General features: G+C 35.6%; 1 protein-coding gene across 3 annotated transcripts in view; it reads left to right on the forward strand.

The window, feature by feature from the left end:
* Stim2 (stromal interaction molecule 2) overlaps positions 1 to 17674 on the forward strand; it is a 168017-nt gene that overhangs the window by 119815 nt on the left and 30528 nt on the right. For all 3 annotated transcript variants that reach the window (XM_021260206.2, XM_021260207.2, XM_013073005.3), the window contains exons 4-5: positions 13142 to 13253; positions 15539 to 15654. In XM_021260206.2, coding sequence (XP_021115865.1) covers positions 13142 to 13253; positions 15539 to 15654 — 228 coding nt within the window. The remainder of the gene's footprint in view (positions 1 to 13141; positions 13254 to 15538; positions 15655 to 17674) is intronic.

Below are 17674 nucleotides of genomic sequence, written 5' to 3' on the forward strand. Positions count from 1 at the left end.
ACTAGATTTGTGACCTTGGGCAAGTAATTTAATCTCCCTGTCCCTAACTTTTTCCATTTGTAAAATGTAACTAACAATAATACTGGGTTATGTTGAGGATTACAAGAATTAATGCATCTACAGAGCTTAGAACAGAGTGATTAGGAGCTAATAAAACTTAGCATTTGCTATTGCCATTATCAGTGTTTTTAAAAGATTACCATTTTTTCTTGAAAATCACAAACCACAAAGTAATAGAGAAATAGAACACATAATAGAATTCTTTAGTTATGTAACTGAAGAAAAAATTTAAATACTAATTTATTATAGAAGGTGAGCTCAAATTTAGAGAAAAATTGTAAGACAAGAAGAATTCTTGTGTATACTTTGTCCAGAGATTGTGTCATTTGTCCTGGATAATGACCTTTTATAGCCAAGGGTACAAGATTATGCATTATAACCAGTTGTCCTGTCTTTGTAATCATCTTCAATCTTGAGCCATTCCTTAGTATTTCCTTGGCTTTCCTGACTTTGGATAGTAATCTTCAAAAATGCCATTTTGTAGAATGTATCTAAATTAGAGTTTCTTTGATATATTCACGTATTTAGATCCAGGTTGTACATTTAGGGATGCAGAGACTGTCACAGAAAAGATTATTTTCATTACGTCCTTTTATGTGGCATATGATGTCAATTTGTTTTACTACTAGTTGTGTTACTTTGGTAACCTGATGAAGATAGTTACTAAGTTCTTTTTATCACCCTTTGTAATTAATACTTGGCGATTGTAAGAAATACCACATTACTCGTATCACTTTTAACCATTAATTGTAATTATTATTATTATTATTATTTTAACTGTATATCCTTTTATTGGTACATTTTAGGTATACAGTGTAATGACATTCATCATTGGAAATTTGCACCTTTACATACTCTCTTAGTTCTTATTTTTTCCCCCTTCCCCTGCCCGCCCTTCAACCCCTCCATCCCTCCCTATTTACAAAGACTTTGTTTCCTTTTTTTCATTTTCTCATACTAATTCCATTCCTTTCTTTCTTTTCTCCTACCCCTCCCACTTCCCCTTTGCCCCTTTTCTTCCTATTTCACATTATCTACTATACCTTTTAGTCCTTATTTACACTTTCAGTTTCTCACACTAGAGAAACTATTCGGTATTTACATATGTGTGTCCTATTTATTTCACTGAAGAGTATCGCCTCAGTGTGCATCCATTTAGCAATAATTGTCTCTAATTTCTCATTTTTTATGGCTGAGTAGTACTCCATTTTATAAAACAACCACATTTTCTTTATCTAGTCTCCAGTTGATGGGCAATTGGGCTGCTTCCAAGTTTTAGCTATTACAAACTGTGCTGCATGAACATGGGTGCACATATATCACTGTGGTATGATTCTTTTAATTCTTTGGGGAAGATACCCAGCAGGGGAATAGCTGGGTCAAATGGGACTTCCAGTCCTAGTTCTTTGAGGTATCTCCAAAATGATTTCCACAGTGGTTGCACCAGTCTGCACTCCCACCAGCAGTGGAGCAGTGTTCCTCTTTCCCCATAGCCCTGCCAGCATTTGTTATTGGTTGATTTCATGATAGCAGCCATTCTTTCTGGGGTGAGGTGGAATCTCAGTGTTGTTTTCATTTGCATCTCTCAAATGACCGTGATGTTGAACATTTTTTTAATATGTTTATTTGCTATTTCTACTTCTTTGTCTGAGAAATGTCTGTTCATTTCAGATGCCCATTTTCGGATTGGGTCTTTAAATTTGGGAGGTCTGATTTTTTTAAGTTCTTTATAGATTTGAGATAGTAGACCTTTGTCTGAGGGACTGCTGGTGAAAATTTTTTCCCACATTGTGGGTTGTCTCTTCACACTGCTGGTCGTTTCTCTTGCTGTGCAGAAGCTTTTTAATAAGAAGTGATCCCACTTGTTGATTGTGCTAGTTCACGGGCAACTGAGGTTTTGTTCATAAAATCTTTTCCTACACCAGTGTCTTCAAGAGTTCTACCTAACCTCTGTTCCAGCCAGTTCAGCATTTCTGTTTCAATATTTAGATCTTTAATCCATTTCAATTTAAGTTGAGTCCATGGTGAGAGATATCAGTCTAGTTTTAGTCTTTGGTAAGTTGAAACCCAGTTTTTCAAGCACTATTTATTAAAGAGGCTATTTTTCCTCCCGTGAGGGTGTTTGGCTCCTTTGTCAAAGATGAAGTGGCTGAGTGTGTCTGGAGTTGTTTCTTGCATTATTATTTTGATGATCGTTAATGGAAATTTTTTTGAATGTCATATTTTCTTCTATTTATTAGTTGGCATTCTACCATAACAGATTTATATAAAGGGTATTATCAGCCTGTTGTCTTGTGAAGATGGTGGACCGGAACCAGAATGTCTTGGTACCACAAATTAAGAGAAGTACTGTGTCTCAAAATCTTAGAAATATTCTGAAGAGTGATCTTGAGCATTTACTGATTTATATCACTGTAGACTCCTCGTTTTCTGTTTCATTCTCTTTTATTTTATTACTGTCATTATTATTTTTATACTCAAGCTGTGCTAAATTTGGTTAGACACCTTACAATCTGCTTCCATTTCCTTATATATATATATCTGGCATTTATTTGAGGCCTTCCTTACGTTCTGGCACAAAAACATGGTATAGACTCATTTTGTTATTTCTCAGTTTCAGTTCTGGAAACAGCAATTTCTCTAAAGAGTTCTGATACTTTTAGTTGAGGTAGTATTTCAAAAACCAAGATTTGAGTACTAGAAAGTAAGAGTTGGTGGTATTTAGAAACTACGATTTCAGCAAGAATGTTGGTTGTTACAGAGATACTGTTTGTGTCAGCATTTACTAGAGAAATAGACTTAATGCAAGATACACAAATTTATAGGAATTTGCAAGATTAGCTTACAGTGACCACCCAAAGAGTCAGGTTTGAAAAAGGCAAAAGTGAAAAAGGGAGATTGGAAGGATCCAGTTGAAGGCCTGGAGCTCACTGAAGCATCAGATGCGAGCCTGTATCTAGAGGCCGAAGGGTCTGTGCTGAAAACCAAGAGACGAAGTCCAAGGTGAAAGTGAAAACTGGAGCTCCTCTGAAGAAACAAAAGCAAGCCTTTCTTCTCTGTTTCCCTTTTATTTCATTCAGGCAGCAAGCCTGTTGGTGTCACTCACACCCAGGGTAGGTCTTCTGCTTTCAGTATATCCCTTCTGATCCAATTTACTTGGGTGTTTCTCACTCAAGGTGACACAGTCAGTTAACTATCACACTATTTTTCCCAGGCCCTCTCAGTGGACAGAGCTAATAAATACATACACAGAACTGTTATTTCTCTCTGTATATTGACAACCATGATTTGCACTAATATTTGATACCTCCAGTTTCAATCAAACAGTGCTAGATTGATTGTTTAGCTTCTTTCCTCATTTGTGCCTCCCTTCACTGACAGTGAAAAACCTGGCCCTGTTGCCTTCAGTATGTTGACTTATTACTCATTACCCCCGTAGATAATCAGTTCTGCCACACACTCCTTACCCTGCTTCATGTGGGCTCTTTCTTTGTAGGATTGCTTCCCCATTGTTCATGTTATGTAGACTCTGGCCACCCTTTCCCTTCTCATCTTCGCATGGGACTTGGCTACTTCTGGGCAGTTGGAAGATTTTTGAAATGAATTTGGGTGATGGAAAAAGCTCTGGAAATATTTGAATGAGCACTATTCCAGGACTTTGTATAAATGAGTCCATCATTGTGAATTTTTGTTTTTGTTACTGAAGCACATTATTCACATTTCTCCCCTCTTATTAAACTCTAGCCATTGACAGAGGTTCTCTGTGAATGAGGAGCCTATTTAATAACTTAATATTTTAATCATTTTGTCAATTCAAACAATTAAGTGAAATTTTCCTAGAAGTTGTTTTACCATTAGTAATATTAAACTACCATTGTATATACCAAGTAAAACACAAATTGGAAAATGGAACATACCATGTAAATGTAGCTAATAGTATTTATGGACTATTACATTTTAAAATGCTAAGTGTGCCAGAAAAAGTCATGTAATTAGAGATAAAGCAGAAATTTTCTTAGTAAAATTACCTTGAAAATGTTTTTGTCATTGGAATTGGTGAATGTATTTATTCTTGAAGAAACTAGGATTTACAAATTTTTAATATACTGTAATGACCTCTGACCTGGAGATTGTGTGACAACTAGAAGTGAAATCTCATTTTCTAGGATCATTTAATTTAGTACCCTTTAGAAAAAAGGCATTTTTAAATTGAGATTTTGTGTTCATTTTGTTGCTGTTGAGCTTCCTCTAAATGTTAATGCATTTTCCTACATCATGCTTTCTGCGAGTCTTGGTTAATAATTCCTTGACTCTAATGTTTTATTTATTTTATTCATTGCTCAGTAGTAATTACTGTGTGCTAAGTAAATATTTGCTGAGTTGAAGGAGTTTCAAATTTCCTGTGCAGAAAATCTTTTGAAAAATACTACCAAATTTTAAGAGGAAAAAAAATGTAATGGCAAAAAATTAAAGTAAACATTTATAAAGCTATGATTTAGAAGTATTTTGTCTTGTTTAATTTATTCTTTAGAAAATAGCATTCTCTCCTTTTTAATGGAACTTAGTCACACTTTTGAAAAAGTTGGTTGGTTTATCTGGAAACACTACTGAAAAGAATCAGCGAGAGGTGACATTTTCCTGGAATCCCTTTTTAACAGAATCATTTTCTCATCCATTCACTCATCCACAAATACTGAGTTCTTCCTGTGTGCTTGCTGTTCTACATTTGTTTTGTTGAGGACATAGAAATGAATAGGAAAGTTTGTCCTTAACTTAACTTCATTTGATGTGAAATACTTCTTTAACTTCATAGTTCAATGTTTAAAGAAAAAGGAGGAGGAGAAGAAAGCTAGGTGTAAAGTGAGAGAAGGAATAGAGATTTATCTACTCTGTTCCTAAGGTGATACATTTCTTCAGTGACATCCACAATGACTGTTTAGGAAAACTTGATTGAACACCTAATTCCCTTATAGCCATTGAGTTCACAGCTTCTGTTGAATCATTTTTTTAAAGAAAAAACATTTTAGAATTTCTTTAATGGTACAGTATTTCTCTTCCTATACTTGTTATTTTATTATGAGAATAATTTACATTTGTAGAGCATATTTATAAGAGTCATTTCCACATACATTTTGTCAGTTAATCCTTCAGAACTGTCATAAGATTGTGGGATTCAGTGCTTATCCAACTTTTATTTTTAAGATAGGTCTTCATTCTCTCACTAGGTGTTGATGATATGCTTTGTTTAAATAATAATAAAATTTTATTTTATAGTAGAGAAGGTAGTAAAGCTTTTCCTCACAGAACATTGAACACCCCAGTAATTTTAGGTTCTGAATATTCAGATGTTTGTCAACATTTACCCAGGGTCTCTAAAAATTAGATACAATTCTTGGACAATGAAAGGTAAGGAGGTCAAAAGCAAAAGTACTGGTGTAACAACTACTATGTGAGTTGAGGGTGTGGCTTTAGGTACTCAAATATAGCGTGCTGGAGGGATTCAGGCCAGTTACAGAGATGTGGCCCGCTGACCCACATGCAGATGAGAGGCCCACACTCTGGTGCTGTTCTAAAGACAAGTCTGACGTGACTGTGGTGTGCAGCTGATCTTCTGAAGTCTCAGAAGCGATGGTGCAGAGGCTATGAAACTAACTGAAGATGAACGAGAGGCCTGAAACTTCTTCACCTTATTTTGTACATTAAAAAGTTATTTTCTTTCATTTTTATATTACATTTAATTAAACATTCATTATTAAAGCCCTGCTATATTACATGTTAGGTTAATTGAGTTTTTCTATGAGAAATAAATGTCAGTATAAAGAGAATTTCTGAGTATTTTGTGACTTGAAATTGAGTTTAACTGTGAATTTTAGTGTATATTTATATTGTGTTAGTATACAGTATTTTGTATAAACATGCCAATTTTTCAGACTCCTAAGTTTTTAGATTATGTATCAGAGAAACCTCAAAGCATAGAACTTCTTTCCATGAAGATTTTACATAAATAACATTAAATATAATTACTTTTGTTAATAGTGTTTAATCTTTATTTCTTTTTCCTGACCCCCTTGCCAAATCTTTTGGTACTTACAATGATATTTTCATGCTTTATTAGAATGGAGTATATTCATCTGTACTGTATTGACTATTGTAAAGCCTTATCATATCAGAAGTTGATTTATCTAAACTTGCACGTTACTTTATTAAGATGGTAGATATTTTTAAATCATAAATTTAAGTAGTAGAACTATTTAAAAATGAAATGCAAAATTAATTATATATATCCAGGCTCTGCCATAACAGACAGTAAATTTGGCTGCAGTTTGACATTTTTTCAGAATGTGGAAGAAGAGAAGGGGGAGGAGGAGGAACATGATCATTGGGAGTTAGGGCTTTGAACCGAGGTGTGATGGCACGTGCCCATAATCCCAGCACTCTGGGAGGCTGAGGCAGGAGGTTCGTGGATTCGAGCCCTGTCTAGGCAACTTAGAGCCTCTTTCAAAAAATGGGGGAAGAACAGGATGGGAGTATAGCTCAGTGCAAAGGCCCGGGGTTCAATTCTCAGGACTGGGAATCAGGGAAGAGTTGGAGCTTTGAAGTCCACCAGAGTTTTGGAACTCATTTCTCTACTTACTTGATGTATGAATTTGGACATTACTTAAACTTTCTTGGCCATGGCTTCCTGATCTACAGACCTAGAATTCCAATATTATTTCTTGTACCTCCTTCATAGTATTGTTGAGAGAATTTCATGAAATAATTTATAAAGTTTTTAGCACAGTTAAGTGCAGGTTGCCAGGTGCTCATAAACTGATATCTACTACTATTATTAATATGTCTCTGCATGCACAGAAGTGCTTTGTAATTAGAAATTATTTTTCTAAGGTATTTGGATGATTTTGCAAATATCTTTAAAGGTTTTTTAGAGCAGTATGTACTTACATTAAATTTAAGATGAAAATTTATGTGGTGATACTTCACTAAGCTGTTTTGTATTTTTAGTACATCAAGTGCATAAGTTTTATAATATTGTCTTTTACAGATGAAAGGAGCAAGTAGATTCATGTATTTTAGTTCTTTGAAGATCATCTTTCTGCCTGGGACTTAGCTCAGTGTCCTGAGTCCGATCCCAGTACCTAAAAACAGCACCCTCCCCCCCCAAAAAACCCCACTGATTTGCGTATGTCAGGTTTGAGTAGTTTTGGGGAGTAGACTGGGAGCACACTAATTTTCGTCTCATTCTTCCATCTGCTACACAGCTGTAAGTTGGCGCCTCTCTTATGTTGTAGGCCTCTGTGACTCTATTCTAGTACCAAAGATTCTCCAGTGCTGCTTTGAAATGAGATATCCTGAAAACAGTATTGCTATCTTTCACACAACTTTGAGGAAGCAAGTAGACAATTAAAAATGAAACAAAAGAACAATATTCTTTTCTTAATGAAGAAAGTATTTGGTAATATATTCAGCTAATACTTAGGTGGCAGCTTTATGCTGAGTTCAATACTCTTTGTCTTTTGGAACCTCATAGTTAAGTGGGAAGGTAAAGTGTTAACAGTTACAAAATAAGGCAATACATAAGATGCGCCATTTGGTAGAAATAGTAAGTATTACAGAAATTCAAGGGAAGGAGATCTCACTTGGCTAGAGCAGTTTATCTAGTCATAACCTAGTTGTACAGTGAGTTGTCTCTATGTGAGGGGTTCATATATTATAAAATTTTTTAAAAAATTATTTTTGAATTTCTTTGAGTCAAGGTCTTGCTAGTCCAGACTGGCCTTGAACTCACTATGTAGCCCAGGCTGGTTTTGAATTCACAGTGATCCTCCTGTCTGAGCCTCCTGAGTGCTGGATTAGAGGTGTATGCCACCAGGCCTGGCTCAATTCATGTCTGTTTTAGAAGGCTGTGTGTGTTAGCTGGGTGGACACAGGAATGCCAGTTTCCTTATCTCTCTGTTGATAGCTGTATGGAGCCCTTCCTATTCCTTTGTTCTCATTGCTAATGCCTGCTGCTATCAAAATCTTTTATTTCTTGGGCCCAGTGTTCATGTTTTTCAGTTGTTGTTCCAAAAGAGTTATGTGGTGGTGGGACTGATGGTAGAAAGTAGGAAGGGAAGAAAGGGACATTATTTTGATGCAGAATCAGGAACTTTAATTCCTATTACAGAAACTTCCCTGTTAGCACCAAATAGCAGGTGTGATGAAAATGAATATCCTCGTCTTGCCTCTGTTCTTGTGAAAATCCACAAATATGGTCTCCTCCTTACATATCCTTGTTGGTGATTAGATCATAGGGCCTGATACTCATCAGTGGACCAGTCCACTGTGATATTGGGAGGTGAAGCCTGGTTAGAGGAGGTGGGTCACAGGGGATGTGGCCTGCAAGGGTTTATCTCTTCTCTGTTCTTCCCTGCTTGCTCTCTCTGCATTCTGCCATCATGGCATGAGCTGTTTTTCCTCTGCTGTGTTGCCCTTTCTTGGAGCCAGCCAAGTGTGGACTGAAATCTCTATAAACTGTAAGCCAAAATAAACCTTTCCTCCTTTAAATTGCAGAAGTTAGGTATTGTGTCTCAGTGATGAGAAAGTAACTAAGACAATCCTTTATCTCCACACTCCCACATATCCTGAAATTTGTTCTGTTCACCATCACATCCCCATTCTTGCCTGTCCCCAATCCCCCTTTTTGCCACAAAGTCCTGTTCAGGTATAAATCCACTGGCTCTTTGAAATCTTGCCTTTGAGGTTGTTGTTAAAGCACCATTTCCAAGTTGTAGGAGTCTCTTCCATGGTGAAGAGCTGACAGAGCTCCACTTAACTCTTGTTATTGTCTCCAGGCCTTTGTAGGTCCCAGTGTGTACTTGATGCCTCTAGGAGAATCCTAAGTCCATTAAGCCAGTTGATGGTGGCAGATTGCTTATTTATAACATTTCACACTTGTATATGATTAGTACTGTACCCCATTTGTGTTTGTGCAAAAAAAGATGACCATGGTTGTGCATCACCTGATGCAGAGTTCCTAACAAAAACACAATTTTGCCAAATGCTTCTGTTTACAAACCCAGATTGTTTGGCAACAAAAGCATTCATGAACTGAGGTACCACTGTAATCATAAAAACAAAAATTTTGAATGAATGTTAAAGATGAACTAGCTCACTTTAATTGTTTTGTGGGTTAAGAAACTGAGCCAGAGTTAAATAATATGGCTGTTATGCATGCATGAATCAGTCACACAAGCTGGGACATGAATCAAGTCCTTTGCCATTCCAGAGTGCTCTCTCTTGGTCTTGAAGCATTTTGCTAAAAACTACCCTGAGACACTTATCCGTAGCATTGGCCACAGTTTCAAGCAGAAACTATAACTAATAGTGTAGAAATTGCCTTTTGGTCAGAGTATTGGGGAGCAGATGTGATTAAGTTATACCACATACATGTCTGAAAATGCCACAGTGAAGCCCATTACTCTGGACAGTCAATATACACTATTAAAAAAATGGCAGAGTATGTTATAAAAAGGAATACCGTGTCTTTCTCTTCCTGCTTTCTGGGGAAACTGGTCCTAAGCAACAACACATGTAAAGAAGTAATGAGAGCTGGGCGATAAGGAAGTGGATAATTTATAAATGTATAACTACTTTACCATCAAGAATTTCTTTTTTTTTTTAAGAGTAGGAAAGATTATTGAAAGATAGCTTCTGTCTAAGAGAGACAGAATGGGGACAGGAAAATGGGTTGCCCCCCATCAAGAATTTCTTATGCAGACAAATCTCTTTCTGTTTATTTAGATCTTTTCTTTTTGGTACCGGGATTGAACTCGGGTCCTTGTGCTTCCAAGGCAGGTGGTGGAACCACTGAGCTAAATCCGTGGCTCTATTTAGATCTTTTCATTGAAACATAAAAATAGATTTTCATTATACTTGTTAGTGTTTGGAAAGGCTCCCCGAGGGGTTAAAATTTTAGTTGATATATGTAGGTTCAGTAAAATAAATAGGCAGAAATGAAGTAGAAGGCGAGGGAGAAGGGTTTCATACTGAGGAAATGGCATGTCCAGGCTCTAAAGGGCAGAGTATGATTAGTCCTAAGAATCGAAAGGCCTGCGGAGTATTTGGGACAGAAAAAGTTAATACAAAATGCAAGGCCTAGTCATGAGAATAGTAATGGTATTGAATATTTATCATCAAAAACTTATGAAAGAAGTGAACCTCATCCACAGAGTAATTCTGTTCTATGTTAGAATTTTGTTGTCTTAAAGATTCACTTAAAAAAACTACTTAATGCTGCTTCACTTGTCTGTTTTGTTAGGTAGAGTTACACTAGGATTTAGTTTAACTCAGTTTAATCCAGTTTAAATATGTATTGTTTTTTATACCTTCGTACTTCTCATTTACTTTTCTATATTGTTTTACAGCAAATTGAAATATTTTGATGTGTTGGGGTATTGAGATCAGGGATTTTTGCTGTTGAACAATCAGAAATAACAGAGCGAATCTTTTCCTGTTTTTTGGCTGAGAATTTTGTGTGGGTGTATGAGGTGCAGCTGCACTGTGGTTTTCTTGGCAGTCAAGACAGGGCAGTTCTCAATGTAGTTCATCTTGATTAGGAAGAAATATAAGAGTAAAAAAGCTACTTTGAATGTATTAAAATTCAGTGGAAGCACCCAGGCCTGGATCTTTGCCCCATATCTTCATTTATTTGGCGAAAGTGGATACAGCAGCCTCAGGCCCACAGGCAGGCTTTATGACAAGAACACAAAACATTAAAAACCAGTCAGACTTTTCTCTCAATATAAAATTACTGCTTACCACATGTCATTTTTAAGTGAAGTTTTTAATCGTTTATGATTTACCAAAGTTTTTTCTCTAAAGATGACAGTGAAAAGGGCAGATTGTAAAAAACTAGGTTTGCGAGCAAATGTGAATTTAGAATTTTCTGTAGTTTATCTTTTCTCAAATCTGTTTATACACAGATGGATTCTCAGATCTGCTTTTATTGCTCACTTGTTTTTTTCACTCTCCTGTGTCCTCTTGTGTGGTCTTTAAAAACATTTGTTTTTCAAAATCCTCACAAATGCAGACAATATGGAATTTTTCATTTTCAAACACATTCTCATCCTTTCCTTTGGATAAATTCATTATTACCTTTATACTCTGCAAGCAAACAAAACCCTCAGAATTGCTTCCAGTGTTTAACTGCTTCTTTATGTCTTTACTGTCACTGAGTGATACTGCTTCAGAGTAGTGTAGAGTTGGGTTCTGCCAGTCCAGTCCAGTCTTGTTATTTACTCTTTTGGTCTCATTAACTTCTCAGTTCCTCATCTTCATTACGGAGAGAGTCATGTTAGCACTCTGTAAGTTTTTTGTTTGTTTTTAAGACTTAAATTAAAAAGCATTTAAGAAGGGCTTAATTAAAAATGAGTGCCCAGAGGAAAAATGTTGCCATTTTGTCCCTTGTTTGGTTCCAGTCTCCTAGAATCTGTAAATAGCTGTCTTCACTATTTTATGTGATCTAATTCTAAGATCATCTGGATTCCCCATTAATATCTCTTTCCCTGCCTTCATTCTCCCCTAAGCTGAACACTTGTTGCATCTGAACACTGTTGCATTGTCTAGATTTAAATGTCTAAAAACAGAACTTTTGGTCAACATCAACTGCTTCTACTAGCCTCCCCAATTTGTTCCTTAGTCTTTTCTGCTTCACTTAACGGTACCCCTTGTGTTAATTTTCCATTACAGTAAGAAATACCTGAGCTAAATCAACTTCCAAGTCAAAAGGTTTATTTTGGCCCATGGTTTTGTTCCAGTCCAAGATCAGGTGTACACATTACTTTTAGTGGTCTTGTAGGGAGCAGCACATCATGGTGGGAGCATATGGTAGAGCAAAGCCTTCTACCCATGGCCAGGATACAAAAAAGAGAGAGGAGAAGAGAGCAAGGTCTCTGAGGGCACATCCCAAATGAGCTACCCCTCCAGTTCAGCCCAACTCCTAAAGGCTGTCTCATTTCCCAGTAACACCATGGGCTGGCGACAAAACCTTTATATGAGTCTTTGGAGGACATTCAGATCCAAACTGTAACACCTCTGTAGTTTTGGATTTCCTCTGTACACCAGTCCCTGTCAACTCATCAGCACATCTTATTAGCAGTATCCCCAGAATATATCCGGAATCTGGCCACTTACCACCCACTGCTCTATTACTGTCACAGATTAAGGTAGTAACTTCTTTTGCTTGGGCACTTATATAAAGAAGGGCCTCCTTTTTTTCTCCATTTTCCATGCAGTTCATTCTTACAGTAAAGAGTGATATTTTAGAAACCAATTACTGCCTTTCTTCTTGTTGAAATTAGAAAAAACTGTTAACAGTTTTTTGAAAGTCTTTCATGACCTGGCCTCTCTCTGACTTTCTGCCTCTCAAATGCAGTTGGTTTATTCATTTTTGAAGGCTTTCATACTAGCTTTACCCTCTGATTGGGCTTTTTTTCCTAAGATCTTCAGAATATGGTTCCTTGAACTTCTAAGGTCAACTCTCAAAGAGGCTTATTCTGACATCTTTCTTTTCTTTTCCTCCTTTTTTTTTTTATTTCTTGTGGTGCTGGGGATCAAATCTAGGGCTTCATGCATGCTAGACAAGCACTCTACCACTGATTCACTGCCGTATGCCCGATGCTTAGACTGGAACCTGATACTCAGAAGGTTTATCACAGTATTACATGGATGGGTGGCTAGGTGAAGAAATGAATAAGTGTATGCCTGGTAAGTTTTTGACAACCAGGGAAAGGATGGAATATTTCATTCTCTATAAACTTTGTAATGATACTTATTTTAGAATTAGACATAATATTTGTCATGCTAATACTTGTCCTAATTGCTTTTATGTATTCTGTTTTAGTTTCTAAGCCTTTATGATAGGAGGTGTATCTTATGGTTTTTAACTTCTCATAGTCTGCTAGATACCATTTTAGTACTTATTAAGTTGAATTGAAAATTCAGTCTAACATCTTTATTTCCTCTAAAGTTTTGTCATATGTATATATTTTAATTCCAAAGGCACTGGGTTTAAAATACATTTCTTTTCTTTAATCTCTTATAGTTCATAATTGGACTATTGAGGATACCATTCAGTGGTTGATAGAATTTGTTGAACTTCCTCAATATGAAAAGAATTTTAGAAGCAGTAATGTCAAAGGAACAACACTTCCCAGGTGAGTCTTTGCTATCCAGATGTGTTTTTTGCTCATGGAGATTTATATACTACATGTCATTTTTCAATGCTGAATTCATAAGATACTTCTGTGCTGAAAGCATAAGAGAAATATTATAAATATATCCATTCTTTAATCTTTTTAAGGTATGTATTTTTAAGTTTTATTCCATTTTTCTTGTCTACATAACCAGGCCTCTTAAAAATTTATTCCCAAGAAAAATAATTTTTAGAATTACAAAGTGAGTCAACTGTATCATTTTTAGGTAACGTAAAAGGTTCAACCTTTGATTATCTGGTAAAGCTAAGAAAAACTAACTCATTTGGTACAGATCCATTTCCATGAAGACACCTATTTTAATGGGGTAAGGGACAAATCTTTCTTAATTGGTACTTTTTAATAACAACCAGTTAGTCATAGTGGCTGTCAGTTAGATCTCAATTAAAAAATGAATTAAGTGGGCTGGGGATTTAGCTCAGTGGTTCTGCCATCTGCCTCGCAAGTGCAAGGTCCCGAGTTCGATCCCAGGTACCAAAAAAGAAAAGAATTTAGTAAACAAAAATATTAGCAACCATTTAAAAATTGTTATGTAGAAATACTTATATTTTATTTAAGCCTCATTATTAAAATGAGGTGTATATTTTACAGGCTAAAAAATATCATGTCAGAGGCAAGTGTTTTCCAAAGTTAGCATTTAAGGGCTGGGGATTTAGCTCAGTGGTTCTGCCACCTGCCTCGCAAGTGCAGGGTCCTGAGTTCAATCTCTGGTACCAAGAAAAAGAACAAAGGTGGCATTTAAACCTCTAGATAGATCTGATACCAAAATCCAGGATGTTCTTTTATCTCTTTGATATCTGGAACCCATTGATAGTTTTCTAAATTATATATTCTAAATTTCCATTACTTAACATGACATTCTTTAAAGATTTCAGTGTTAAAATTTGCAATGATTCTACCAGAATCATTGATAAGATTGCTTCTTATGTTCTCTTTGTCCCTGAATTGTTTTGTACATCAGAAAAAATTCTAAACTGGGTGCAATGATGCTAGCTGGTAGTCCTTTGCCAAATGCTTCTGTTTGCCAGCCAAATTGTTCACAAACAAAAGTATTCATGAACCTAGGTACCACTGGTATAGGGAAAACATACAGGAAAGGCATCAGTGGAAAACACGAAGGAGGACATTTTGAAAAGGGAAAGTTAGAGCTCTGTAATTCTTTTCCATACTCAGAGGTACTGATATCTTCCTAAGTAATACATAGTGGTTCAGAGTAGTCTTTAGGCTCATACATATTCAGGTTTGAAGTTTGCCTCACACTAATTATGTAACCTTGGGCAAGTTACTCAGTCTCCTACAAATATTCTCATTTGTAGAGATACTATATATATTATAGAGTCTGCCTGAGTAATAAGCCATTGGTGATTTTTATTTTCATTATTATTAATTATATTAGTATTATTAGATTTTATGTTATCAGCTCTTTAGTGACATTGTATTTGATTGCTAAAAATCTTAGTTGAGTACTAGGCTGCTTGGATTTTCAGTCTCAAATGAAGTGACTTTATTTCATTTCACCTGTGTCATTTGGTTCTTTACACACTTTCTTCATTACTAATAATATGGCTCAGAAGTGCTTATGACATAAACTCCTCCACAGATCCACTTCAACCCAACAAGTCTTCTTTTTTTGTTATTATTTTGTTTTTTTGTTTTTTGGTATCAGGGATCGAACTCGAGACCTTGCGCTTGCGAGGCAGGTGGCAGAATCACTGATCTAAATCCTTGGCCCTACAAGGCTTCTTTTTACTTAGGATGTCAGTTAGTTTGTTCAGTTTTTAAGCAGGTTAAGCATTAGAATATAATTTAGAATATGGAGTTATTAGTTTTTTTTTTAAAGTGGCATGACCTAACTTGAGAACTGTGCTTTTAAAGTCTGCTAATGATGTTATTTCCAATTTTGTTGTTCTTTATGAAATAGTAATGAAATCCTAGTTAATTAATGATTATAAAGTATTTTCAAATTTATAAATTTCTAAATCGTCAGTTGTAGCAGAAAGTTACCATAAGAAACAATAACTTATTAATATAGCAACTAAATAATTAACATGCAGTAGTCTTTCAGTGGCTAAGTTTGCATTGAAATGGGATAGAGCATCAAATCATATGGATTAACTCTTAATAGTGATCATCACTAATTATAAAGTATTGAATGTGTTGTCCATATATTTAAATTGGTGTACTAGAAATATTTTCATTTAATGTGTATGTATTTTTTAAATGAACAGGATAGCAGTGCATGATACTTCATTTATGATTTCCCAGCTGAAAATCAGTGACCGGAGTCACAGACAAAAACTTCAGCTGAAGGCACTGGATGTGGTTCTGTTTGGACCTCCAACACGTTAGTATTCTCTCTCACTTGGAATATGATGTAGCAGCATAGTCTGATCATGTCTTTATTATTTAAGGAAGGAAAAAATAAGAAAAGTAATAGACCACTAAGAAGAATCATTTATTAACTGCAAAAGAAATGCAATCCTAAAACAAGATTTATGGGATGAAATTGTCTGCATTGAAACATAGAATATGAATTTTTGAAGCTGGTTAATGTAAAACGTTGTAAATACATGATTAAATGATGATTTAGAATTTGTAGGTTTAAAACTTTGGATCTTTTTAACAGTTTTAATGTTGTTATAACTGGATAGTCATGGAGGAACTTCGATGGCAGGATGTAATAGATATTAGTAATTTAATTACTCATCCAAAATAGGACTTTTAAAGTCCTATTTTTTAAAGTCCCATGTTTTTAAATAAAAACTCAAAGCTTTATAAAGTAACAAGACTTTCCTGGAAGGAGCATAATGTTTGATTATTTTGAAGAGGAACATTCAAGAAAGTGCTATGTCATATCTGTAAAGAAAATAAACTGTGTATTTCTCTACCCTGACAGGAATAACTTTTTTCCCCAGAAGAAAAGTTCAATATGTTTATTTCATTAATTTCGAATTTCAGAGAGAGAAGTACTTGAAGAGTATGTACATTAGAGAAATTGCATTTTGTTTTTTAGAAGCCAAAAAGGAATAACAAAATTAGTACAAGAAAAATGGCATTTCGCAAATGACAAATTAGAAAACTCATGTTTTATTCTACCCAAATTCTTGGAATTAGACTTTCAGGTTTCTATGATACTGGTAGTCTTGAGGATAGTCATTCTAGAAAGGGTCCAGTAGTTGAGTAGATTCCATCACTGTACTGGTAGGTGTTTGTTTGTTTGTTTGTTTTTGGCTCAGGCTAAAAGAGCAGCTGGTGAAACAGCTGGAACTTTCCCTTGTAAGAGTTGGTGGAAGTGCACTGTTGGTGGAAATTACAAACTCTAGGGAAGCGAACACGGCTGAAATGCCAAGCGTTCCACAGATATTATCCTCTTACTAACCTTTTCTTTGTCCTGTGTTCTAGACTCAAGCTACTGGGGAATTGTCTTCTCAGAGATTCTAAATGTTTTCAAGTAAATGTTTAGTGATAATAGGAATTAAACTATAGAATTTGCTGTCTGGTCAGGAATTTTTATATTTTCTTTATTAACTTTGGGAACAAGTCACTTTCTAAGCCAGAGGATATTATATTATCAAGTCATTTGAAAACAAATCAAACTGAACTCAAAGACTGTCATAAACAAATATTTTAATCAAACCAGTTAAGAAGTTAATGATCCATTACCTTTTAGTGTTCATATTAGAGTTATTATTTGAGTGAATGAGTACCATAGTCAGATCTTCGGTTCTAGATTCATAAAGAAAATAGCATTATCAAATGACCACAGATACATTTTAAGGAGAATTCACTTAAATATTTTCTAGTACGTGGTGCTTATTACAGAGCTTGGGACCTGTCCATTTATTTATTGCTAGCCCTGGTGATTATATTCCAGCCAGAGTCAGAGAACAGGGCTCTTAGTCAAAGTAGAGCCTGACCCAAATCTCTCAGAGGCAGAAACAGGGCTTGTGACATTGTAGCCCTTGGTAATGCACCTCTTCCATCAGATGGCAGAGTGTGTTCTCTGGAAATATGGATCATTGAGGGACCCTGGCATAGAGCTCACTACCTACCATACTGTGCAAACACAGACCAACCTTAGAGTTGTTAACATGGGAATGTGGGCTGTCTGCAGAGCTCTCCTGAGGCCTGGGTATATAGGCAGTTTTCCACTGTAAACTATGAGTATATCTCTCTGGAACATTGAAATAATACATTATATTGTGCTAATTGTCATTGTGTTGTCTCCCTTCCAGAGATTCCCCGAAATATTAGTGAATACTATCAGAGCTAAATTTTAAAGGATTTATTAGAATAATAGTTTCTCTGTTGTGTGTCACTGAAGACAGTAGGCCCTAGTGCCTTTATCTTTACTTTAGAGGCAG

This window comes from Heterocephalus glaber, unplaced genomic scaffold, assembly GCF_053883595.1.
Source record: "Heterocephalus glaber isolate CG9 unplaced genomic scaffold, H.glaber_assembly_v1.0 deba00001509, whole genome shotgun sequence".
NCBI classification, from domain to species: Eukaryota; Metazoa; Chordata; class Mammalia; order Rodentia; family Bathyergidae; genus Heterocephalus; species Heterocephalus glaber.